Source organism: Balaenoptera musculus, chromosome 21 (assembly GCF_009873245.2).
Source record: "Balaenoptera musculus isolate JJ_BM4_2016_0621 chromosome 21, mBalMus1.pri.v3, whole genome shotgun sequence".
Taxonomy (NCBI): Eukaryota; Metazoa; Chordata; class Mammalia; order Artiodactyla; family Balaenopteridae; genus Balaenoptera; species Balaenoptera musculus.
This window is the reverse complement of record NC_045805.1, coordinates 31,982,801-32,009,354: the sequence shown is the minus strand read 5'-3', so window position 1 is coordinate 32,009,354 and position 26,554 is coordinate 31,982,801. Positions and strand designations below refer to the sequence as shown.

General features: G+C 36.9%; 2 protein-coding genes across 2 annotated transcripts in view; one reads left to right on the top strand and one right to left on the bottom strand.

The window, feature by feature from the left end:
* The window catches only part of ADAM32 (ADAM metallopeptidase domain 32), a 176,573-nt gene that overhangs the window by 88,128 nt on the left and 61,891 nt on the right, over positions 1–26,554 (top strand). Inside the window, exons 11-12 of the mRNA XM_036838636.1 lie at positions 10,113–10,249; positions 21,915–22,092. Coding sequence (XP_036694531.1) covers positions 10,113–10,249; positions 21,915–22,092 — 315 coding nt within the window. The remainder of the gene's footprint in view (positions 1–10,112; positions 10,250–21,914; positions 22,093–26,554) is intronic.
* Positions 18,565–19,830, bottom strand: LOC118888033 (L-lactate dehydrogenase B chain-like). The gene has a single exon (XM_036839007.1). The coding sequence runs from the start codon at positions 19,787–19,789 to the stop codon at positions 18,785–18,787; it is 1,005 nt and encodes a 334-aa protein (XP_036694902.1). The 5' UTR covers positions 19,790–19,830; the 3' UTR covers positions 18,565–18,784.

The window sequence follows — 26,554 nt, the reverse complement described above, 5'->3', positions numbered from 1 at the left end:
TTTAATTCCATGTAGTTTGAGAACACTCTTAACATGGTTTATTTATATTTTTATAAATATTTAAAGGAATGTTCTGTAATGCAGAATGCAGCATATCTTACTGAGTGATCTATGTGAGCTTAAAAAAATGTGTTCCTGTTGTTAAGTGGAGTACTCTATAAATATCAATTAGATCAAATTGATTAATAGTGAATTTTATGTCATCTGTATTCCTCCTAATTTTCTACCTGCTTCATCTGTAAATTACTGATAGAGCGATGTTGATGTCTCCAACTATTTTAATAGATTTTTCTGTTTCTATTATTAGTTCCATCATTTTTTAAATTGAAGTATAATTGCTTGCAATATTGTGTTAGCTTCAGGTATACAACATAGTGATTCAGTTATTTTTTCTGATTATATTCCATTATAGGTTATTAAAAGGTATTGAATGCAATTTCCTGTGCTATACAGTAGATCCTTATTGCTTATCTGTTTTATGTATAATAGTTTGTATCTGTTAATTCCATACTCCTTCTTTGTACCTCCCTACTCCCTCTCACTTTGGTAACCATTAGTTTGTTTTCTATGTCCTTGATTCTTTTTCCGTTTTGCATATAGATTCATTTGTATTATTTTTTAGACTCCACATGTAAGTGATATCATATAGTATTTGTCTTTCTCTGTCTGACTTACTTCACTAAGTATAATATTGGGTTGGCCAAAAGGTTCATTCGGTTTTTTTCTGTAAGATGGCTGTAGTAGCACTTAGTTGTCTTTAACTTCATTTGAAACAATTTTCTTAGATTGTATGTGACAGCTGTCATATCAGTGTGCATTTAAAAAAAGATTTATCAAAATTGGTGAATTTTTGTATAGTCATTTTAATATTGAAGATCAAAGAAAAAAGCAACATTTTCAGCATATTATGCTTTATTATTTCAAGAAAGGTAAAAATGCAACTGAAACACAAAAAATGATTTGTGCAGTGTATGGAGAAGGTGCTGTGACTGATCGAACATATCAAAAGTGGTTTGCAAAGTTTTGTGCTGGAGATTTCTCGCTGGGCGACACTCTATGATCAGGTAGACCAGTTGAAGTTGATAGCGATCAAATCGAGATATTAATTGAGAATAGTCAACGTTATACCAGGTGGGAGATAGCCGACATACTCAAAATAACCAAATCAAGCATGGAAAATCATTTGCCCCAGCTTGGTTATGTTAATCACTTTGATGTTTGGGTTCCACAAAAGTTAAGTGAAAAAAACCTTCTTGACCGTATTTCCACATGCAATTCTCTACTTAAACGTAATGAAAACATTCCGTTTTTAAAACAAATTGTGAAAAGTGGAAACTGTACAGTAATGTGGATGGAAGAGATCATGGGGCAAGTAAAATGAACCCCCACCAACCACACCAAAGGCCGGTCTTCATCCAAAGAAGGTGATGTTGTGTATGTGGTGGGATTGGAAGGGAGTCCTCTATGATGAGCTCCTTCTGGAAAACCAAAGGATTAATTCCAACAAGTACTGCTCCCAATTAGACCAACTGAAGGCAGTACTCGACGAAAAGCGTCCAGAATTAGTTAACAGAAAACACATAATCTTCCATCAGGATAATGCAAGACCACGTGTTTCTTTGATGACCAGGCAAAAACTGTTACATCTTGGCTGGGACATTCTGATTCATCCGCCGTATTCACCAGACATTGCACCTTTGGATTTCCATTTTTTTGGTCTTTACACAATTTTCTTAACGGAAAAAATTTCAGTTGCCTGGAAGACTGTAACAGACATGTGGAACAGTTCTTTGCTCAAAAAGATAAAAAGTTTTGGGAAGATGGAATTATGAAGTTGCCTGGAAAATGGCAGAAGGTAGTGGAACAAAATGGTGAATATGTTGTTCAATAAAGTTCTTGATGAAAATGAAAAATGTGTCTTTTATTTTTACTTAAAAACCGAAGGCACTTTTTGGCCAACCCAATGCTCTCTAGGTCCATGCACGTTTCTACAAATGGCAATATTTCATTCTTTTTTATGGCTGAGTAATATTCCATTGTATATATATCTTCTTAAGCCAGTCATCTACCGATGGACACTAGTTGATTCCACGTCTTGGCTATTGTTAATAGTGCTGCTGTGAACATTGGGGTGCAAGTATCTTTTTGAATTAGAGTTTTCATTTTTTCCAGATATATACCCAGGAGTGGGATTGCTGGATCCTATTGTAACTCTACTTTTCGTTTTTTAAGGAACCTCCATACTGTTTTCAATAGTGGCTGCACCAATTTACATTCCTACTAACAGTGTAGGAGGGTTCCCTTTTCTCCACACCCTCTCCAGCACTTATTGTTTATAGATTTTTTGATGATGGCCATTCTGACCGGTGTGAGGTGATATCTCATTGTAGTTTTGATTTGCATTTCTCTGATAATTGGTGATGTTGATCAGCTTTTCATGTGCTTATTGGCCATCTGTATGTCTTTTTTGGAGAAATGTCTATTTAGGTCTTCTGCCCTTTTTTTGATTGGTTTGTTTGTTTTTTTGTTATTGAGTTGTATGAGCTGTTTGTATATTTAGAAATTAAGCCCTTGTCAGTAGCATCATTGGCAAATATTTTCTCCCAGTCTGTAGGTTGTCTTTTCATTGTATGGTTTCCTTTGCTATGCAAAAGCTTGTAAGTTTGATTAGGTCCCACTTGTTTATTTTTGCTTTTATTTCTACTGCCTTGGGAGACTGACCTAAGAAAACATCACTACAATTGATGTCAGAGAATGTCTTTCCTGTGTTCTCTTCTAGTAGTTTTTTGGTGTCCTGTCTTATATTTAAGTCTTTAAGCCATTTTGAGATTATCTTTATGGGCTTTGTTTTAAAATCTATTTTGTCTGATATGAGTATTGCTACCCCTGTTTTCTTGTCATTTCCACTTGCATGAAATATCTTTTCCAACCCCTCACTTTCAATCTATATGTATCTTTGGCACTAATGTGGTTCTCTAGTAGGCAGCACATTGTAGGTTCTTGTTTTATTATCCAGTCTGCCACTCTGTGTCTTTTGATAGGAGCATTTACTCCATTGACGTTTGAAGTAATTATTGAGAAGTATATATTTATTTCCATTTTAAACCTTGTTTTCCAGTTGACTTTGTATTTCTTCTTTGTTCCTTATTATTTTTGTTTTTCCTCTTGTGGTTTGATGGTTTTCTTTTGTATTATGCTCGAGTTCCTTTGTTTTTGGTTTTTGTGAATCTATTATATGTTTTTGATTTGTGGTTACCCTGGTTTTCAAGTATGTTAGCCCATAACTATATCTACTTGCTTTAGACTGGTAGTCATATGAGCTCAAACACATTCTAAAAGATCTACATTTTCTTACTCCCTTCCCCCAAATTTTGTGATTTTTACGTCTTCATGTTTATTTCTTTGCTGTTCATTGTAGTTATAATCGCTTTCACAGAACTTTTTGATTGTTTTTTTAATCTATATACTGGCTTATTTAAGTGATCTTTAATCTTTTTTATATATTTGCCTTTCCTATTTTAGTTTTCCCTTTCCTATAGATTCTTGCTTCTTTCTATTTACAGAAGACCTTTCATTATTTCTTTTAGGATAGGTTTAGTATTGCTGTATTCTTTTAGTTTTTTCTTGTCTGAGAAATCCTTTATCTCTCCTTCTATTCTAAATGATAATCTTGCTTGATAGAGTATCCTAGGTTGCAAGTTTTCCCTTTCAGGACTTTTGAATATATCTTGCCATTCCCTTCTGGCCTGCAAAGTTTCTGTAGAGAGATCAGCTGATAGCCTTATGTGGGTTCCCTTGTAACTGACTCTTTTTCTCTTGTTGCCTTTAGAACCCTCTCTTTATCTTTATCTTTTGCCATTTTAATTATGATATGTCTTGGTGTAGGTCTGTTTGTGTTCACCTTGTTTGAGACCCTCTGTGCTTCCTGTACCTGGATATCTGTTTCCTTCTTTAGGTTTGGGAGTTTTTCAGCCATAATTTCTTCAAGCATATTTTCGATCCCCTTTCCTCTTTCTTCTCCTTCTGGGATTCCTATTATTTGTAGATTGGCATGATTTATATTATCTCATAGATCTCATATGTTGCTTTCATTTTTTTTCATTTGTCTTTCAATCTGCTGTTCTGATTAATTTTTATTATTCTATATTCCAGATCATTTATCTGTTCTTCTGCATTATTTAGTTTGCTATTTATTGCCTTTAGCTCTTTTTTTTTTTTTTTTGCCACGTGGCTTGTGGGATCTTAGTTCCCCGAACCCATGCCCCATGCAGTGGAAGCATGAAGTCCTAACCACTGGACTGCTAGGGAATTCCCCTAGCTCGGTTTTTATCTTGGCAATTGACTTGTCTAATTTTATTTGGCTCCTTTTTATAGTTTCTAGTTCCTTGTTTCAGTAATGGGCATTTCTATTGATAATCTTTCTTAATTTCTTCAGCACTTTTATTACCTGCTTTTTTGAACTTGGGGTCTGGTAGATTTGGGAGGTCTGTTTCATTGCTTATTTTTTCAGGGGATTTCTCTTGTTCTTTTCATTGGGAGTAGTTGCTCTGCCTTTTCATTTTACTTATATAGTTCTCTGACTCTATGAATTTGGGAGAAACCATTATCTACCGTGGTCTGAAGGGCTGTTTTTATGTGGGAGTGACCCTGTGTAGACTGTGTGAGTCCAATATTTTTGGCTCAAGGGCTGTTTTTGGTGTGGATGCTTGCCATGTCTTTCTCATGGTGTGCTGGCCCTTGTCCCCTTGATAAGGGGGTGTGCTTGGTGTTGTGACCAGAACCTGCACTGGATGTTGGGCAGAGACTCCTCTTTGCTCTGTGGTTGTCACAGCCCTGTTGGGGACAGGGTCGGCTCCCCAGTTGTTGGAGCAGAAGCCCCCAGATCCATTTCTAAGCTGCAGTATGAGGTAGATGGGACTGGAGCACTCCCTCTGGGACAGGAGCTGCTGCACATTCCTCCCCAGGTGCTGTCCACCAAGATGTGTGACTCTGTGATGTTGCCTGCCACTTGGTGTGTGTGTCCACAAAGTTCGCTGCTTCTGGCACCTGGAATCATCTCTGCCATGGGAGTACCAATAATTGGCTCAGATGTCCGGCATGCATGTGCGGTCCTAGTCCCAAAACCCGCCGGCCTGAGATCCCACCAGTGCCATACCACCGTTGCCCACTGTGGGAGCATGGATAGTTGGCTTAGATTTCAGCCCCCCACTTCCACGTGTGGGTGCCCCAAAAGTTTGCAAAACCCTCGGCAGTGGGTACCGTGCCCTGTTGTGAGCATGCTGACAAAGAGGCTGGTATGGTAAACCCATGACCCTCCTTTCATGTGTTGACAATGGGGCTCTTATGGTGAACCCATGCTCCATCCTGCACACACCCCCAGTTGCAACTTGGGCCACACTCGAGGCCCTTCAGGCTGTCTCTGTACAGCCAAACTGAGTTCTTTCCCCAGACTGTCCACTGAAGCCCAAGTTTCAGAATCCAGCCATTGCGCACACCAGCAGGCATGTGGAAAGTGCAGTGACATGGCAAGGGCGGTCTGTGCTGGTCTCTCTGTACCCTGCTGGGCCACACTCTCCCCTTGAACCTCTAAAGCTCCCTATTTGTCCCACCAGACCTCGCAACTGGTGAAGGAGGTTCCTGGGGTGAGGGAACCTTTCCTCTTTCACAGCTCCCTCCCATGGGCACAGATCCCATCCCAATTCCGCTTCTCCTCTCTTTTCCCTTCATCCTACTCCGCTATGTGGGGATCTTTCTTGCAGCTTTGGTTGTATGAGATCGTCTGCCTGCTTTCAGTAGGTATTCTGTGAGACTTGGTCTCATGTAGATGTATTTTTGATGTATTTGTGGGAGGCGGTGAGTTCCAGGTCCCTCCACTCTGCCATCTTGATCTCCTCCCTCTCAGTAGCATTTTTAAACTTTATACTTTTACTTCTCTTCTCCCTCAGGTTCTTATTCTTTTTTTAGTTATTGATGTTATAGTATACATATTTTTTATATTGTGTATCCTATAACATATATTGTACTATAATTATTTTTAATATATTTGTTTTTTCACTTTTAGACTAGAGTGAATTATGCACCACCATTACACTATTACAGAACCTAACTTTGACTATATATTTACCATTAGCAATGAGTTTTATGCTACTTTCTCATGTTTTAATGATGTTAATTAGCATTATTTTACTTCAGTTCAAAGAACTCCCTTTCGCATTTCTTGTAAGGCATGTCTAGTGGTGATGAACTCCCTCAGCTTTTATTTGTTTGGGAATCATGATCTCTTTTCTGAAGCACAGTTTTGCTGGGCATAGAATTCTTGGTTGACAGTTTTTTTTCTTTCAGTATTTTGAATATATAATCCCATTCTCTCCTCACCTGAAATATTTCTGTTGAGAAACCTGCTGATAGTCTTATGGGGGTTCCCTTGTATGTAACTTGTTTTTTTTTCCTCTCTTCTTTCAAAATTCTTTCTTTGTCTTTACTTTTGACACTTTAATTATAATGTGTCCTGGTGTAGCCCTATTTAGGTTCAACCTATTTGGGGTCCTTTGTGCCTCATATATTTGGGTGTCCATTTCTTTCCCAGTTTTTGGAAATTTTCAGCCATTATTGCTTTAAATGTACTTTCTGTCCCTTTTTCTTTTCCTTCTGGAATTCCCATGATATGGATATTGGTGTGTGTGTGTGTGTGTGTGTGTGCGTGTGTGTGTGTGTTTGTCCCATAGTCCTGTAGGCTTTCTTTCTTTTTCATTCTTTTTTTATTTTTGCTCCTCTGACTGCATAATTTTAAATATTCCTGCCTTCTAGATCACTGATTCTTTATTCTGCATGGTCGAGTCTACTGTTGAAGCTCTCTATTGAGTGCTTCAGTCATGTTTTTCAGCTCTAGGATATCTCTTTTTAGTGGTTTCTGTTCCTTTGTTGAACCTATTTTGTTCATTCATTGTTTTACTAATTTCATTTGGTCTTCTGTGTGTTCTTGTAATTCACTAAACTTCTTTAAGGAGATTATTCTGAATTATTTCTCTGACACTTCATAGATCTCCATTTATTTTGGGTTAGTTATTTTGCAGCATTTTTAGTTTCATTTGATGGTGTCACATCCACCTGAGTTTTCTTGCTCCTTCATTCCTTACTTTGGCACCTGTGCGTTTGAGTTATTGGTCTCCTCTTCCAGACTTTACAGGCTCACTTTGGCAGAGACAGTTCTTCACTAGTCAGCTCAGTTTAGGTTTCTGGACATGTCCTTGGGCAGGCAGGATCTATTTTTGGGCAAGGCCACTGCCCAACCTCTGAGGTCAGGGGAGGGGGTACCACTGGCTATTAACTGTTGGATAGGACTGATAGTGTGGTTCCCTGCCCAAGAGAGGCAGTAGGATATACTCTGTGGTTGTCTAGATTCACTGGTCAGGCTTCCTAGAAGGTCAGAACAGGGAACTTTACTCAGCAATAGCTGGGAGATGAATTCGCTTCCCTGCCCTGACAGGGAGCACATGACCTGCATGGCTCATTGTTTGTGGACCCACATTAAGCAGACTGTGCCCTTAATTCCTTGGACACAAGGGGCCACTGGGTTTTGCTCTGAAGATGGGGAAAACCATGGGCTGTGCTCTCTGTTCAAGTGCCACTGTGAGCAGGGTTGTTGAATGGGTGGCACAGCTTCCTGTGTGCTCTGGCTAGACTTGTTGGTTGGGCTTTCTGAAGGCTATATTTAGCAGTGGGCAGGGCTATGAATTTGTGTCCTTGTCCAGGTGTAGTGGGAAAACCAGCTTAGCTCTTTGTTTGTGGTCTTAACTCAATCTAACTGGCACTCCAAATTTCCTGGCCAAACAGTGCCACAGGCTTTGCTCTGTGAACAATCAACTCTGCCTGCCATACTCTGCTCAAGTGTTGCTGCACTATGCAGCTACCAGGTGTTCTGACCAGGCTTCTGGTCAGGGGGAGCTGGGAGCTATACTAGGCATTAGGCAGGGCTATGAACAGATCCCCTGACTGGGTGGAAGTGGGTAGCAGATCAGGTTCCAGGGCTGGCAAGGCTTTTCATCTGAGGACTCAAATCAGGCATTCCTATACCTCATTGACTTCCCTTGTCATACTGTTCCACTGTCCTGGCTCTGCAGATGAGCAAAGCTGCTAGTTGGCACCTACAGGTGCTATAGATGGGAACTCGGCATGCCAAGATCCAAGCAATGATTGCTGCAAGCCCCTCCTGTCTTCTCTGTCATGATCAGATTCCCAGGGGTCAAATCTCACTCATCCTTTAGGGGCTCCCAGAAGTGACCCACAATACTAGGGGATCTGGATGTCCACTCTAGGCCCTTTTCCCACTTGAGGGACTGTAGGCTCTGGGAAGACCTCTCGGTGTGGTGCTGCACCAGTCTTGGGGAGGGGCAATGCATTCAGTGTATATCTGCTCCTCCTAACCTTCTAATGAGGTCTGTCTTGGTCTCTGGTGCAGGGGCTGCTTCAGCCTCACCTCCATGTTCTAGAATTTTCTCAGTGATGTCCATGAATAGTTTCTAGTTGTCCTTCTTGTGAGGGGAAGTGAAGGGGGAAAGACCTATGTTGCCATCTTGGTGATATCACTCCTGTTGGAATTTAATTCTTATTATGGACCTGGAGACAAAGAGGGGTGATGAGACAAATGTCCCAGGTATTGTCATTAAAAGTGTCATATTTTTAAATGTAGGGGCTCTTTCATTGTTGCTTTTTTAAAAAAATTAATTTATTTTTGGCTGCATTGGGTCTTTGTTACTACGCACGGGCTTTCTCTAGTTGCGGCGAGCGAGGGCTACTCTTCGTTGGGGTGCATGGGCTTCTCATTGTGGAGCACGGGCTCTAGGCGCACGGACTTCAGCAGTTGTGGCACGTGGGCTTCAGTAGTTGTGGCTCGTGGGCTCTAGAGCGCAGGCTCAGTAGTTGTGGCTCACGGGCTTAGTTGCTCCGCGGCATGTGGATCTTCCTGGACCAGGGCTTGAACCCATGTCCCTTGCATTGGTAGGTGGATTCTTAACCACTGCTCCACCGGGGAAGCCCTCTTTCATTGTTTAGAGGGAGGCTTACTCTACGGGCAAGGGACGTCCAGGGATATTTGTTCATGTCACTCCAGTTGTTCCCACCCCAAGTTTCAGATTCTGACTCCTTTCACACCAAACATGGTAGGTTTGATAGTTAAATTGGAGCTGGAACCCTACAGTACTTATAGCTAGGCCCTGAGCTTGGTCTTCAGCGGTATCAAACCGACAACTGCAGGAGGTGATAGTCACTACAGTGCTCCTGCAGAGGCTTTCTGATTGCCTATTTGCATTGTCAGTTGTTCATTTACAGTTTTTCCGTTCTGTTTTTCATAATGTGCTTCCTCTAGCACTGCCATAAGAAGCCAGTTGACCCCAAAATATTTATTATAGCTTGTCTTTATAACAGTGAAGTGCCTTGATGTTCCTCACAACTTGGCCTCTACCTGCACCTTAACTTATGCCACATTTGGCACAATTTGAGAAATGATGATGTCATTGCGTATCACGAATTACCAGTGTCCCATTTCTCCTTGGCAAGGAAGATATTTATGCACTCGTTAAATATGTGACAGCCTAATCACAAGAATGCTTTCCTGAGGGTCTGTTTTCTGTGGTTTCTCCTGATACTAGTTAGTGTGTCATTGAGAATCTTGGCAGGAAGCAGATAACGTACTTACAACTGAGGAATTTGGTTATGTGGCCACTTTGTGAGCTGGGAGGTGGAGTATTATGTGGACTCTCCTGAATGAACATGAGAGCTGTTCTAAGAAATTAGGTAAATGGAACATCATGGTCCATATAGCCAAAAATCTAATGTAAAAATAGCCCTTTTATATAGTTATGGCAGTTATTTAAGAATTATCTTTAAAGCATTCAATTGTTAAATCATGGCAAAGCTAGACATAGGCTCAATATGCTTATATCTCAATAAAATTTCATAAGAAGCTCTTCAGCTTCTTACTTGTCCAATGAACTGTATTTCCATATTCTTAAGTATTTGATAAAACAATAAAATGTTCATAATTAGAAAAATATTACTTTTACCACCCTTCAGTGGATTGTCTTTTATTTGAATTTTCTTTGTTGTTAATGTAGTATCCCAAGGGGATAACCTTGGAGGCATTTTCAATTATTGTCACCCAGATGCTGGGACTCAGTCTGGGCATATCATATGATGACCCAAGGAAATGTCGATGTTCAGGAGCCATCTGCATAATGAGTCCAAAAGCCATGTAAGTTTTTAAAAAATAAGATTTATTTATTTGTTGTATTTATTTTGTTTTAAATAACTGAAGTGAAAAATTTTAGTATTTGCTTATAGCACAAATTAACTATAAATGGACCAAGGACCACAAAAGATAAATATGAGATTTTAAGCCTAAGAGTAGTATGGTGGGAGGTTAGCATTAAGAACAGTCAAAGATAGCAAATCCAGTCTGCAAGATACGTTAGCAAAGGAATTCTCCATAGGCTGTGTATTTTAAGAAATCACTTAATAAGGATCTTTAAAAATATGTCGTAGGCCAAAACAAGTGGCCTTTGTTTTTAGACAAAATTTTCTGCTTTGCTTTTAGAGTATATTAATGTTGTGGAAAAACTACGATCTAAAGAATATAATATTTGTGTGACTTTCGATAAATTACTAGGCCTTGCTTAGATTTATTTTTGTCATCTTTAAAATGGGAATAATTATGCCTGTTCTCTTATTTCACAGAGTGATATAAGAATACAATGAGAAAATAAAATAGGAAAGTGTTTTTTAAATTGTAAAATCCTACAAGTATGTGATGGATTAGTTACAGTGATTTCTAAATTTGCCAGTGTTCCCCACATAGTATATCGTACAAGGGCTACAGCAGATGTCATTAGTATTCTACAGTTTTTATTTGTAAAAAGGGCCTATGTTGAGTATGACCTATTCATAACTGAAGAACAATCAACAGTCAAAAGTGAAAACAAGCCATTAATTTCTGAAAACATGCTCTTTTTATAGTTACTTCTAAGCACTACCTAAGGTTAACTCTTACATTCTAAAAATAGCTCAAACACAAACATATATATTTTTATATACACACATTTTATTACAATTTAGTTCTCCATGGATTATATATAAAAACAATATTTTATATGTATAAAATATTGTATAATTTTATTAAATTAAATGTATAATAAATATATTATAATAAAATTTATTAAATCAAATATAAAATTTATATAGCTATATAAGCAATATGAAAATTACCATTCTGGGCCTATTGTCCATTTGGCCAACTATTCTCAAGTATGCTATGACAAGATGTTTTGTGTAGGTCACCCAGAGTCTGGTATTAATGATAATAAAAATAACAAATATTTACATTGTGCTTGCTATGTGCTAGAGACTATTTCAAACACTTTACATATGTTAAGTCATTTGATCCTCACATCTCTTTAGGGCAGGTCCTATTATTCTCATCTTTACAGGTAAGAAACTGAATTATAAAAGGATAACTACCTGTGGTCAGAGAGCTGGTTGTGGCAGTCCTGAGTTTTGAACCCAGGCATTCCGGCTTTAGAATCTGTGTTAATAAACCTTTGGATTTGTATGGTGCTTTATGACATTTAAACTGCTTTCATACATATTCTCCAGTTTCTTAAAAAACTTTTGTGATGTGTGTAGAGCAAGTATTATCTTAATTTTTACAAAATCTAACAATTTTAAATGCATATATATGTAAGATATATAAATGAATATATAAGATCTATCTATAAATGTAGATAGATATATCTTTTGCATTTCTAGAGTACATCTCATTCATTATTTTATGTAATTTTCAAAGAAGGCATGTGAGTAAATAAGGCAAATATTATTATTTCCATTTGTCTTTTTCCATGTGTTTTTTTTTTTTTTTAAGCCCTGGAGTACAGAGAGCCTAAATGACTCTACATTGGATATACAGATAATAAGTGGCCAACTTCAGCTGATATCAGTAATGTCACCAATGATTTATTGGGTACTCACGATAAGCCAGAGAGTTGAATTAGGCACTTTACTTGTTTATTAACATTTAATCCTCATAACAACCCTAAGAAGTGGATGGGTACTATCCGTATCTTGTAGATGAGAAAACTGAGACTTAGAGAGTTTGATCACTTTGCTTAAAATCTCATAAGTCACAAGATTGGTACTAGTCAACAGGTTTATCTAACTCAAAGCTTTTGTTAATTTCTCTACTCCATATTGACTTCATATAGAGGACAGTTAATACACTGGAATTAATTTAAACCAAGTAGCAAAAGAACATTAAAATGTATTCGTACAAACTTCATTCTTTAGTTCAGTAATACTTCTAGTATATTATTTTGATGATGCAATTTATATCTACTTTTTAAAAGTGGGTAACTTTTAACATAGTCTGCACAAACAAATGAGTTCAGAAGTGGAGGGAGGAAAGAGCACAGAAAATGGCAAAAGCTATGAATATAGGAACTTAGGGAAAACTCATGGTGAAGGTTTGCTTACCTATCCAGTTGCATCATTTTTACAAAAAGGCAAAAACATTTAGAAGGAGTATGGAGTTATCAGTTATCCAAAGAAATTGAATTATTTTATTCTTACTGCTTTCTCTTAAATTCTTACTAAGACCAATTTTATTAGGCTATGGGAATTTGGGGAAGAGGAGATACCATCTTGGAGTAAGGAATACATTGAGGGGAATGTGGGCTTTGGAATCTTTCACTTGTTTGCTATTTTTCCCATCTGAAAAATGAAGATCACGATAGATACATCTCACAGTTGTTGTGAGGATGCAATTAATCAAGTAAGTTACTTATCAGTGTGCTGGTATCTCTTCTTATTTGAGGAGTAGAAAGACCTAGGAGGTATTAAAATGGTGGTGTAGGGATACACAAGAACAGTGAGAATATGGAATGTTGGGAAAGAAGTGTAGACAAGAGACAGACCCTGAAAGAAAAATGAAATACTATAAAATGCTGTCAAGTGCTAACCCCAACTTCAGAAAAATGGTAGGGAGTACAACATTTTTTTGCATAATTTCCTTCTGTCACATAATTTCTCTGTTCTTTGAATACAGAACTTAGGCTAGTTATATCATAGTTTCAACAAGCCTTTATAAAATAATTTGGGAGCAAAATAACATAGCATTAGAATTTAGAGTGCAAAATTGCAATCAAATGAATGTTAATAAAAACTTCAGATAATTGATTCAAGTAAACTTTGGGAACACACATTCTTAGTTAAGAACTGCCATATGGGCAGCAAAAAGGTGAATAATTAGGGATTAAATACAGTTAACTATAAATAGTTCCCAGATCAAAAATATTATACAGTTTTTTTATTTAAAAGTTTTCTTCACCTTTCAGTTTTGGTGCTAAGATCATCAAAATTTATGGTTTATAGTAAAATATCTATTAATATTTAATAGTAAATATTTTATTGAATTATTTACTGTTCAGAGATGAAATTTTGAGTAAAAAGTACCTGAATTTGAAGTCTTAGATAACTGTGTGTTAATACTGATCCTGCTAAGGTACAGACTATCTGAGTTTGAGGAGGTTTCTAGCTTCTCTAAACTTTAATTCAGTTTCTATAAAATGTTGATGACAATACCAACCTCTCCGGTTTGTTGTGAGGATTAAGTAATCAAGTGAAGAAAATATCTGGCTGATAATAGGTGCTCAATAAATGTCAGTTACCTCCTTACCTTACAAAGTTGTACTGCATATGGAGAGTGACTCATCTTATGGAAATATTGTCTGAAGTTATTTTTATTAGTGGTATATGGACATAATTATGTTAAATTTTGATTAATATACAATTTCTGTGAAATCTTTGAGAAAGCTCAGGACTAAGCACAGTACAGTCTGTTTAACAAAAGTTTGTTGTTATTAGGAAGAATCAACAGACAGTTGGTTCTATGTTTGCTTAGAACTGTGCAGGTAATAAGTGATACCAACCATAAAGATGACAAAATTCCTGCTTCAAACAACTTACAATTCAATGGATTATCTATCATATTATATATGTAGTACAAACCTATGAATAAACATTGAAAAACCATTGAAATAGAAGAGATTCAAAATTTCAAAGAGTTTGGTTTTAATTTGGTCAAGGGAAAGATAGAGGAAATAGAAGTTTGAAGAGTTGTTGATATACATCTGGGAATTTACATAAATGGACATTTGGTTTTCTCCACGCCATTACTTCAGTTGTATTTCACCTAGGCAGAGGTATCATACACATACATAACCATATTTTTTCTGTATATGCAAGAATTTACATACAACCACACCCAGAAGCTCAAAACTTTCTCTTAGGTAGATTTAGTTTGTAATGTATATAAAAAATAAAAATATCTATTCCGTTTTTTCTTCCAGTTTTACTGAAATATAACTGACATATAGCACTGTATAAATTTAGGGTGTACAGCATAATGATTTGATTTACATCTATCATGGAATGATTATCACAATAAGTTTAGTGAACATCCATCATCTCATATAGATAAATAATTAAAGAAGTAGAAAAATTTTTTTTCATGTGATGAGAACTCTTAGGATTTACTCTCAACAAATTTCATATATAACATAGAGCAATGTTAATTATATTTATAATATTGTACATTACATCCCTAGTACTTACTTACAACTGGAGGTTTGTGACTTTGACTGCCTTCATGCAGTTCCCCTTCCCCCCACACATCTGATTTCTTTTTCTATGAGTTTTTTGTTTGTTTTGTTAGTCCTGTTATACAACGTAGTGATTTGATATTTCTATACATTTCAAAATGATCACCATGATAAGTCTAGTTATATGTCACCATACAAAGATAGTACATAGTTACTGTGTTCCCCATTTTATTTTAAATATTTTACTTTTATTTATTTTATTTTAAATATTTTACTTTATTTATTTATTTTGGCCACGCTGAGAGGCATGTGGGATCTTAGTTCCCCGACCAGGGATTGAACTGGCGCCCCCTGCAGTGGAAGTGCAGAGTCTTAACCACTGGACCGCCAGGGAAGTCCCCGCAGTACATTTTATACCTGCGATTCATTTATTTTGCAGCTAGAAGTTTGCACCTTTTAATCTCCCTCACCTATTTCTTTCCCCCACCGCCCCCACCCCGGAAACCCCCTCTTTGTTCTCTGATTCTATAACTGTTTCTGTTTTGCTCTGTTAGTTCATTCGTTTTGTTTTTTAGATTCCACATATAAGTGAAATCATACAGTATTTATCTTTCTCTGCCTGACTTCTTTCACTTAGCATAATGCCCCCTAGTTCCGTCCATGTTATCACAAATGGCAAGCTTTCATTCTTTTTTATGGCTGAGTATTTTCCACTGTGTATGTGTGTGTGTGTATATATATATGTGTATATATATATGTATATACATATATATATATATACACCACATCTTCTATTCCCATTAATCTATTGATGGGCACTTAGGTTGCTTCCATACCTTAACTATTGTAAATAATGCTCTAATGAACATAGGGATGCATGTATCTTTTCTAATTTGCATTTTTGTTTCTTCAGATAAATACACAGGAGTGGGATTGACAAATCATATGGTAGTTCTGTTTTGAAATTTTGAAGAATCTCCATACTGTTTTTCATAGTGACTGTACCAATTTACATTCCCACCAACAGTGCATGAGGGTTTCCTTTTCTCCACATCCTCACCAACACTTGCTATTTGTTGTCTTTTTTGGTAATAACCCTTCTGACAGGTGTGAGGTAGTATCTTCTTGTGATTCAGTTTCCATAATGACTAGTGATGTTGAGCATATTTTCATATGCCTGTTGGCCATCTGTATGTATGTCTTCTTTGGAAAGGTCTATTCAGGTCCTCTACACACTTTTTCAGTTGGGTTGTTTTATTGATGTTGAATTGTATGAGTTCCATGTATATTTTAAATATCAACCTGTTATTAGCTATGTCATTTGCAAGTATCTTCTCCCATTCAATAGGCCACCATTTCATTTTGTTGATAGTTTCCTTCACTGTACGAAAGCTTTTCAGTTTGATGCAGTCCCATTTATTTATTTTTGCTTTTGTTTCCCTTGCCTGAAGAGACAGATACAAAAAAATATTACTAAGATCAATGTCTAAAGAGCTTACTGCGTGTTTACTTCTAGATGCTTTATGGTTTAAGGTCTTACATTTAAGTCTTTAATCCATTTTGAATTTATTTTTCTACACAGTGTGAGAGAGTAGTCTAGTTTGTTTCTTTTGCATGTAGCTGTCCAGTTTTCCCAGCACAATTTATTGAACAGGCCGTCTTTTCTCCATTTTATATTCTTGCCTTCTTTGTCATAGATTAATTGACCATAAGTGTGTGAGTTTATTTCTGGGCTTTCTGTTCTGTTCCACTTATCCATGTGTCTGTTTTTGTGCCAGTACCATACTTGTTTGATGACTGGCACTTTGTACCATAGTTTGAAATCAGGGAGTGTGATACCTCCAACTCTGTTCTTTTTCAAGATTTCTGTGGCTATTTGGAGTCTGTTGTGCTTCCATACAAATTTTATAATTATTTGTTCTAGCTCTGTGAAAAATGGCATTAATATTTTGATAGAAATTGCATTGAATCTATAGATTTCCTTGGGTAGTATGATCATTTTAACAGCAATTGTTAATGGGATTGTTTTCTTAATTTCTCTTTCTGATAGTTTGCTGTTAATGTATAGAAATGTATCACATTTCTGTATGTTAATTTTGTATCCTGCACATTTACTGAATTCATTGATCAGTTCTAGTAGCTTTTTGGTGGTGTCTTTAGGATTTTCTATATATAGTATCATGTCATCTGCAAAAAGTGACAGTTTTCTTTCTTTGTTTCCAATTTGGATTCCTTTTATTTCTTTTTCTAGTCTGATTGCTGTGGCTAGGACTTCCAATACTATGTTGAATAAAATTGGTGAGAGTGGAAATCCTTGTCTTATTCCTGATCTTGGAGGAAATGCTTTCAGCTTTTCACATTTGAGTATGATATTAGCTGTGGATTTGTCATATGTTTAGATCTGAAATGAGTCTCTTGTAGGAAGCATATGTATGGGTGTTGTTTTTGTATCCATTCAGCCACTCTGTGCCTTTGATTGGAGCATTTAGTCCATTTACATTTAAATTAATTATTGATATGTATGTACTTATTCCCATTTTGTTAATTGTTTCGGAGTTGTTTTTGTAGTTCTTTTTTGTTGAGGTCCTCTTCCTTTTTTCTATTTTCTTACGATTTGATGCCTACATTTGGTGTTATGTTTGGATGCCTTTCTCTTTTTTGTGTGTATATCTACTATAGATTTTTGGTTTGTCGTTACCATGAGGTTTGTGTATAGCAATATATATATATGCTTGTTTTAAGTTGCTGATCTCTTAAGTTCAAACACGTTTTAACAACCCTGCATTTTTACTTCCCACCCCCAATGTTTACTGTTTTCGACATCACCTTTTTGTTTGTGTATTCCTTAACTACTTATTGTAGATGTAGATGATTTTACTACTTTTGTCTTTTAACCTTCCTACTAGATTTATAAGCTGTTGATTTATTACCTTTATTGTATATTTGCATTTCCCTATAAGATTTTTTCTTTTGTAATTTTCATGTTTCTAGTTTTGGCCTTTTCTTTTTCACATAGAGAAGTCCCTTTAACATTTCTTGTAAAGCTGGTTTGGTGGTACTCTTATTAGCATTTGCTTGTCTGTAAAACTTTTGATCTTGCCATCAAATCTGAATGAAAGCCTTGCCAGCTAGAGTATTCTTGGTTGTAGTTTTTCTTCCTTTCATCACTTTAAATATACGGTGCCACTCTCTTCTGGCCTGCAGAGTTTCTGCTATAAAGTCAGATGATAGCCTTATGGGAGTTTCCTTGTATGTAACTTGTTGCTTTTTCCTTGCTGCTTTTAATATTCTGTCTTTATCTTTAATTTTTGTCACTTTCACTACAGTGTGTCTTGGTGTGTTCCTCTTTGGGTTGATCCTCTTTGGGACTCTCTGTAACTCCTGTACCTGGATGTCTGTTTCCTTTCCCAAGTTAGGGAAGTCTTCAGCTATTATGTCTTCAAATACAATATGTTCTCTGCCCCATTTTCTCTCTATCTTCTCTTTCCGGGACTACTATAATGTGACTGTTAGTATGCTTGATACCGTCCCAGAGGTCTCTTAAGCTGTCCTCATTTCTTTTTATACATGTTTCTTTTTCCTGTTCAGCTTCAGTGATTTTTCACTACTCTATTCTAGCTCACTGATTTGTTCCTCTGTATCATCTAATCTATTGTTGATTCCTTGTGGTAGATTTCTTATTTCAAGTATTGTATTCTTCATCTCTCTTTGTTGCTTTGAATTTTCTAACTCTTTGTTCATGTCTCACTCTGTTCATCCATTCTTCTCCCGAATTTTTTGAGCATCTTTATGATTGTTACCTTGAACTCTATATCAAGTAGATTGCTTGTCTCCACTTCACTCAGTTCTTCTTTCGGGGTTTTATCTTTTTCCTTCATTTGGACCGTATTCCTCTGTTGCCTCATGTTGCCTAATTTGCTGTTTTTTGTTTTTTTTTTTCACACTACTATAGTTAATTTTATTTGTTCAAGGACTCATCTTGCAAGCATTAAACCAAGCTTGGGCTTTGATTCTGGGAGCCCAGATTCACATACTTAGGAAAATAAGAGTAGACTGTGCTCCACATACAGGGATGAAAACTAAAGGCTCGTGGTTAATCACACTGTAGTTTTAAGTTTCTACAGTCTAGCAGCCAGAAGTCACAGGTCCTTTAGGTCCTTCTGGATGTCCCAGAGGGTGTCTGCACTTTTCTTGAGTTGTGCAACCTCATCATCCTTCAGCTTCTGGCTGATAACACTGGTTAACCCCCGAGCATTCAGGATACATGGAAGGCTCAAGAAGACTTCATTCTCAATGCCATACATCCCCTTCACCATTGTTGACACTGGGTGAATCCTGGATAGGTTTTTCAACATAGATTCAATAAGATCAGCCACACTTAATCCAGTAGCCCAGTTGGTGTATCCTTTTAGCTTGATGACTTCATAGGCACTTTCAACCACCATCTTGTGCACTTTCTTCCAATTTTCACTATCATTGTCCGTTCCCATTTCTGGATTCAGTTCCTGGAGAGAAACACCTGCCACATTCACCCCACTCCACACAGCCACACTTGAGTCGCCATGTCCTCCCAAAATCCATCTGTGGCAGCTGCTGGGATGAATGCCAAGTTTTTCAGCCGTAAGATAGCGAAATCTAGCAGAATCCAGATTACATCCACTTCCAATCAAACGGTGCTTGGGTAATCCACTTAGTTTCCAGGTAACATATGTGAGAATATCCACTGGGTTAGAAACCACAATTATGATGCAGTCAGGACTGTACTTGACGATCTGAGGAATGATGAACTTGAAGACATTAACATTCCTCTGCACCAGATTCAGACGACTTTCCCCCTCTTGCTGGCGAACTCCTGCGGTTAGCACCACGATCTTGGAATTGGCGGTCACAGAGTAATATTTGTCTGCCACAATTTTTGGTGTCTGAAGGAATAAGCTCCCATGCTGCAGGTCCATCATTTCTCCTTTGAGTTTATCTTCCAAAACATCCACAAGAGCAAGCTCATCAGTCAGAGACTTTCCCAGAATGCTGATGGCACATGCCATACCAACTTGTCCAACACCTACTACAGTGATCTTATTGTTTGGGACCGTTGCCTCTTCATCTGCAACTGGTGCGATCAGTTTTTCCTTAAGAGTTGCCATTGTGCCCAGGGGAGAGAAAGTTCTCGAGATGGTGGTAAGGGTCACACCTAATTTGCTGTTTTTATTTCTATGTATCTGTTATTTCGTTGTTTCCCAAACTTGGAGAAGTGACCTTTTGTAGATGTCCTATGCATCACAGCAGCACATTCCTCTCTGGTCCCAGAGCTATATGCTCTAGTGGTCCCCCTAAGAGGACTGTGAGGGTCCTTCTATTGTGACGGGCTGACTACTGTGGGCGGTCTGGTAGACTTGGCTGGACTGGTCCCCTGTCCAGTTGGTTGCCAGTCCCTGCCTTGTTCGGAGGCTGCTGGCCACTGCTGGGTGGAGCTGTGTCACAAGGTGGCTGACTGTGGAAACCCTTGGGGTCCTGGGGCTAGTGCTGGCCCAGTGGTGGGTGGACCTGGGATTGGGGTGGGTGGCTATGGGGCCAGGGGTCCTGGATCTAGTATCAGTCTGCTGGTGGGTGGGACCAGTTCCTGACATGGCTTACTGCATGGTCCAATGTGTCCAAAGCTGTTGACAGCCTGCTAGTAAGCAGGGCTGGATCCCAGGTTGGCTGATGAAGGGGTCCAAGGTGTCCCAGAGCTGGTGTTAATCTCGTGTAGCTCAGAGGGTCCTGGGGCTGGTGCTGGCCTGCTGGTGGGTCAGCTGTGTCCTGACAGGGCAGGCTGCAGGGCTCTGATGGTCCTGGTGGGGCTGGTGTCTGCCCACTGGTTGGTGGGGCCAGAGTCCAGGGGATACCAGGGTTGGTGGTATCCCCTGGTGGGAGAGGTTGTGCGAGTGTTGAGCTGGCTGGTGGGGGAAGCTGGTCTCAGGGAGGCTAGAACTGGCTCACTGGTGGGTCACCCACCCAGGGGTATGGGTCTTGCCTTTACCACGTCTCCACCCTTCCCACCCATCTACTTGTGGTTCCTTCTTCATATCTTTAGTTGTAGAAGATCTTTTCTGCTACTCTTCTAGTCTTTCTCATCAATAACTGCTCTGTAAATAGTTGTAAATTTGATGTGCCCATGGGAGGAGGTGAGCCTAGAGTCTTCCTACTCCAACATCTTGGTCATTCTCTAATCTGTCCGTAATTTTTTTATTGTAATTGAAATACTCAACAGGAATTCTCTTAACCAATTTTAAATTTATTACTTAACTACAGGCACTATGTTGAACAGCAGATCTCTATAATTTATTCATCTTGTATAACTGAAACTTTATACCCATTTTACAACTCCCCATTTCCCCCTCCTCCTAGCCCCGTGGCAACTCTGCATCTATGGGTTTGACTGTTTTAAGTATCTCATATAAGTGAAAGCATGAAGTATTTCACTTTCTGTGACTAGCTTATTTCACTTAGCATAATGTCCTTGAGGTTTTTCTGTGTTGTTGCATATGGCAGGACTTGCTTCTTTTTTTTTTAAGGCTGAATAATATTCCATTGCAGATATGTACCACATTTTCTTTATCCATTCATCTTTCAGTGGACATTTAGGTTGACTCCATATCTTTGCTATTGTGAATATTGCTGCAATAAACATGGGAGTGCAGATATAACTTACATATCCTAATTTCAATAGTTTTGGATATATACCCAGAAGTAGGATTGCTGGATCATATGGTAGTTCTAGTTTTAATTTTTTGAGGAACCTCACACCTGTTTTCAAAAGAGCCTGGACCAATTTACATTTCCATAAACAATGTACTAGGGTTCCAATTTCTCCACATCCTCGACAGCACTGTTTATCTATTTTTTAAAGAATCATAGCCATCTTAACAGGTGTGAGGTCTTTTTTTTTTTTTTTGCATTTCCCTGATGATTAGTTATATTGGTAACCTTTTAATGTACCTGTTGGTTATTTATATGTGTCTTCTTTGGGGAAATGTCTATCCAAATCCTTTGCCCATTTTCTAGTTGGGTTGTTTAGTTTTGCCTATTGAACTTAATTTTGTTTTAAGAAGATATGTATTCCAGTGAATGAAATCACATGACCTCCTGCGGAATGACTTTGGCCTCTGAGCACTTGTTATGAACATTTATCATTACCTCTTGAATTTAACATTTTGAAATTAACTTATATAATATAGAATTGTGTTTTCAGAAGTATACTGCCATGACATTATACGGATTCATCTTTAGGAAATCCAGTGGTGTGAAGACTTTTAGCAGTTGCAGTTTGAGTGACTTTGAAAATTTCATTTCAAATATGGGTGTCCAATGTCTTCAGAATAAGCCACAAATGCAGAGGGCTCCGGCAGCAATCTGTGGGAACGGCAGAGTGGAGGGAAATGAAATCTGTGACTGTGGTACTGAGGAAGTAAGTCTGATAATTGGAAAATTGATAAATTTATTGTTTTAGTTCAACTCTTTGTCATAAATGTTATATATCTCAAATATGACTGAGTACCGTGCAAAATATTGGCAGTAATGAAATCAAGGTTGAAATACATACAAGAATATACCATCTAGATTTAATAAGTTGAAGATTTTTTGACAAATATAAGAATATTCCCAAAAAATTATTGCTGACAGGAAAAATGGGAAGTCTACAATGAGCTTTTGGTTCCAGACTAAATACGTAAAATCTTTCAAACCTGTGCTTAACCTTTGGACATTTGATAAGTGTCTTATTGAAGATTAATGTGGGAGCAGACCATCAAGTACTCTTTAAGGTATTGCCTCACAATGGAATCAGCAGTATGGGGAGGGAAGACTGTTAAAGTTACAGTCTGAACATTGGGTGATTTTGATTACTCACTTGATAGAGAAGCCCTAGAGAAAATATAATGAATGTAAAAGGTCCAGGGTGTAATACTTCTAGACAGTTCAGTTTTTGCAGCAGTACTGCAAATATCATAAATGTTCATGATCATAAGATAGAAATGATATTAGGATTGGATACATGCATGGGTCAGAACAAACTTGTACTCATATCACATTGTTTTAATACTGTGCCTTTATATTATGTTTCACCATTTGGTAGAACAAGTCCTCCCTTTTTACTCTTCATCTATTTTTAAATCAGTTTTCTTGGAGGTATCATCTGCATACAATAAAATACAACAAGTATAAGTATACAGGTGGATGAATTTTTGTAAATGTACACAAGCATTGGTACAATTCAGATAGAGATTTTTTTCATTTTTTAAATTGACCTACAACACTGTGTTAATTCCTCTTACACAACATAGTGAATCAATATTCTATACATTTCAAAATGATCATCTTGATAAGTCTAGTTATGATATGTCACCATATAAAGGTATTACATAGTTATTGACTATGTTCCCCATACTGTACATATTATACTCATGACTCATTTATTTTGCAACTAGAATTTTGTACCTCTTAATCTCCCTCACCTATTTCTTTCCTCCCCCCAAACCCCTTCCCTCTGGCAACCACCTGTTTGTTCTTTGTATCTATAACTCTGTTTCTGTCTTGCTATGTTTGTTCATTTGTTATATTTTTAGATTCCACATAAAAGTGAAATCATAAGGTATTTGTCTTTCTCTGTCTGACTTATTTCACTTAACATAATACTCTCTAGGTCCATCCGTGTTTTTACAAATGGTAAAATTTCATTCTTTTTTTTATGGCTGAGTAATATTCCATTGTATATATGTACCACATCTTCTTTATGCATTTATCTATTGATAGGCACTTAGTTTGCTTCCATATCTTAGTTATTGTAAATAATGCTGCAGTGAACATATGGGTGCATATATCTTTTTCTTTTATTGAGTATCAATGATTTAAAATATTATATTAGTTTTAGGCATACAACATAGTGATTAAATATTTTTATAGACTGTACTTCATTTACAGTTGTTGTTTAAAAAAGGGCTATATTTCCCTGTGCTGTACAATGTATTTTTGGAGCTTATTTATTTTATACATAGTAGTTTGTACCTCTTAATTCCCTACCCCATCTTCCCCCTCTTCCCTTTCCCCACTGGTAACCAGTAGTTTGACCTCTATATCTGGGAATCTGTTTCTGCTTTGTCATATTCATTCGTTTTATTTTTTATATTCCACATATAAATGATAACATAGAGTACTTGTCTTTGTCTGTCTGACTTATTTCACTAAGCATAATGCCCTCTAGGTCCATCTATGTAGTTGCAAATGGCAAAATTTTATTCTTTTTTATGGCCAAGTAATATTCTATTGTATATGTATACCACATCTTCTTTATCCATTCATCTGTTGATGGACACTTACGTTGCTTCCACATCTTGGTAATTGTAAATAATGCTGCTATGAACATTGGGGTGCATGTGTATTTTTGAATTAATGTTTTTGTTTTCTTTGGATATATATTCAGGAGTGGAATTGCTGGATCATATGATAGCTTGATTTTTAGTGTTTTTTTTTTTTTGAGGAACCTCCATACTGTTTTTCATAGTGGGAAACAGTGTACAATGGTTCTCTTTTCTCTACTTACTTACCAACATTTGTTACTTGTGATCTTTTTGATGATAGCGATTCTGACACGTATGAGTTGATATCTCATTGTGGTTTTGATTTGCATTTCCCTAATGATTAGTGTTGTTAGCATCTTTTCATGTGCCTATTGGCCATCTGTATGTTTTCTTTGGAAAAATGTGTATTCAGGTCTCCTTCCCATTTTTAAATCAGGTTATTTGTTTTTTGGATATTGAGTTGTATGAGCTGTTTATATATTTTGGATATTAACTCCTTATCAGGCATATTATTTGCAAACATTTTCTCACATTCCGTAAGTTGTTTTTTGCTTTGGTCAGTGGTTTCCTGTGCTGCACAAAAGCTTTTAAGTTTAATTAGGTCCCATCTGTTTATTTTTGTTTCCTTTGCCTTAAGAGACAGATCCAAAAAATATTGTTGCAGTTCATGTCAGAGTGTTCTGCCTATGTTTTCTTCTAGGAGTTTTATGTTTTCTGGTCTTATATTTATTTCTTTAATCCATTTTGAGTTTATTTTAATACATGGTTTAAGAAAATGTTTCAGTTTTATTCTTTTAATGTAGCTGTCCAGATTTCCAGCACTACTTATTAAAGAGATTGTCTTTTCCCCATTGTATATCCTTGCCTCCTTTGTTGAAGATTAATTGGCCATAAGTGTGTGGGTTTATTTCTGGACTCTCTATTCTGTTCCATTGATCTATGTAGCTGTTTTTGTGCCTGTATCATACTGTTTTGATGACTGTCTCTTTGTACTATAGTTTGAAATCAAGGAGTATGGTACCTCCGGCTCTGTTCTTCTTTCTTCAGATTGCTTTGGCTATTTGGACTCTTTTATGTTTCCATACAAATGTTAGAATTATTTGTTATAGCTCTGTGAAAAATGCCATTAATATTTTGATAGGAATTGCATTGAATGTATAGATTGCCTTGGGTACTGTGGCCATTTTAGCAATATTAATTCTGCCAGTCTATGAACACTGTATAGCTTTCCATCTGTGTCATCTTCAATTTCTTTCATCAGTGTCTTATGGTATTCCAAATACAGGTCTTTTACCTCCTTAGTTAGATTTGTTCCTAGATATTTTATTCTTTTTGATGCAATTCTAAATGGGATTGTTTTCTTAATTTCTCTTTTGTTAATTCATTGTTAGTGTAAAGAAATGCAACAGATTTCTGTATATTGATTTTGTATCCTGCACTTAACAAAATGGCAGTAAGTACATACCTACCAATAATTACTTTAAATATAATTGTACTAAATGCTGCAATCAAAAGAAACAGAATGGCTGAATGGATAAAACAATAAGACCCATATATATATACTGCCTACAAGAGACTCACTTCAGATCTAAAGACACATGCAGACTGAAAGTGAGGGAATCAGAAAAGGTATTCCATGCAAATGGAAATCAAAAGACAGCTGAGGTAGCAATACTTATGTCAGACAAAAGAGACTTCAAAACAAAGACTGTAAGACAAAGGACGTTATATAATGATTAAGGGATCAATCCAAGAAGATGCAACATTTATAAATATATATGCATTTAACATAGGAACACCTAAATACATAAAGCGAATATTAACAGACAAAAGGGGAGAAATTGACAGTAACACAATAATAGTAGGGGACTTTAACACCTCACTTACATCAATGGACGGACCATCCAGACAGAAAATCATTAAGGAAAGACTGGTCTTAAGTGACACATCAGACCAGATGGAATTAATAGAAGTAAATATAGAACATTCCACACCAAAGCAACAGAATACACATTGTTTCAGGTTCCCTGTAACATCTCCAGGGTAGATCACATGTTAGACCACCAAACAAGTCTCAGTAAATTTAAGAAAATTGAAATCATATCCAACATCTTTTCTGACTAGAATGCTATGAGACTAGGAATCAACTACAAGAAAAAAAGTGCAGAAAACAGAAATATGTCAAGGCTAAACAATATACTGCTAAACAACCAATGTATCACTGAAGAAATCAATTAGGAAATTTAAAAAATACCTGTAGGCAAATGAAAGCAAAATGCAATGAACCAAAATCATGTCAATGGGACAAAGCAAAAGCAGTACTATGAGGGAAGTTTTTTAGTGATACAAGCTTACCTCAGGAAACAAGAAAAATCTCAAATAAACAACCTAATCTTACACCTAAAGTAACTAAAAAAAGAAAAAACAAAACCCAAAGTTAGTAGAAGCAAAGAAATAATAATCAGAGCAGAAATAAATGAAATAGAGACCAAAAAAATAGATTAATGAAGCTAAGAGGTAGTTCTTTGAGAAAGAGAAAGAAAATTGATAAACCTTTAGCCAGACTCATCAAGA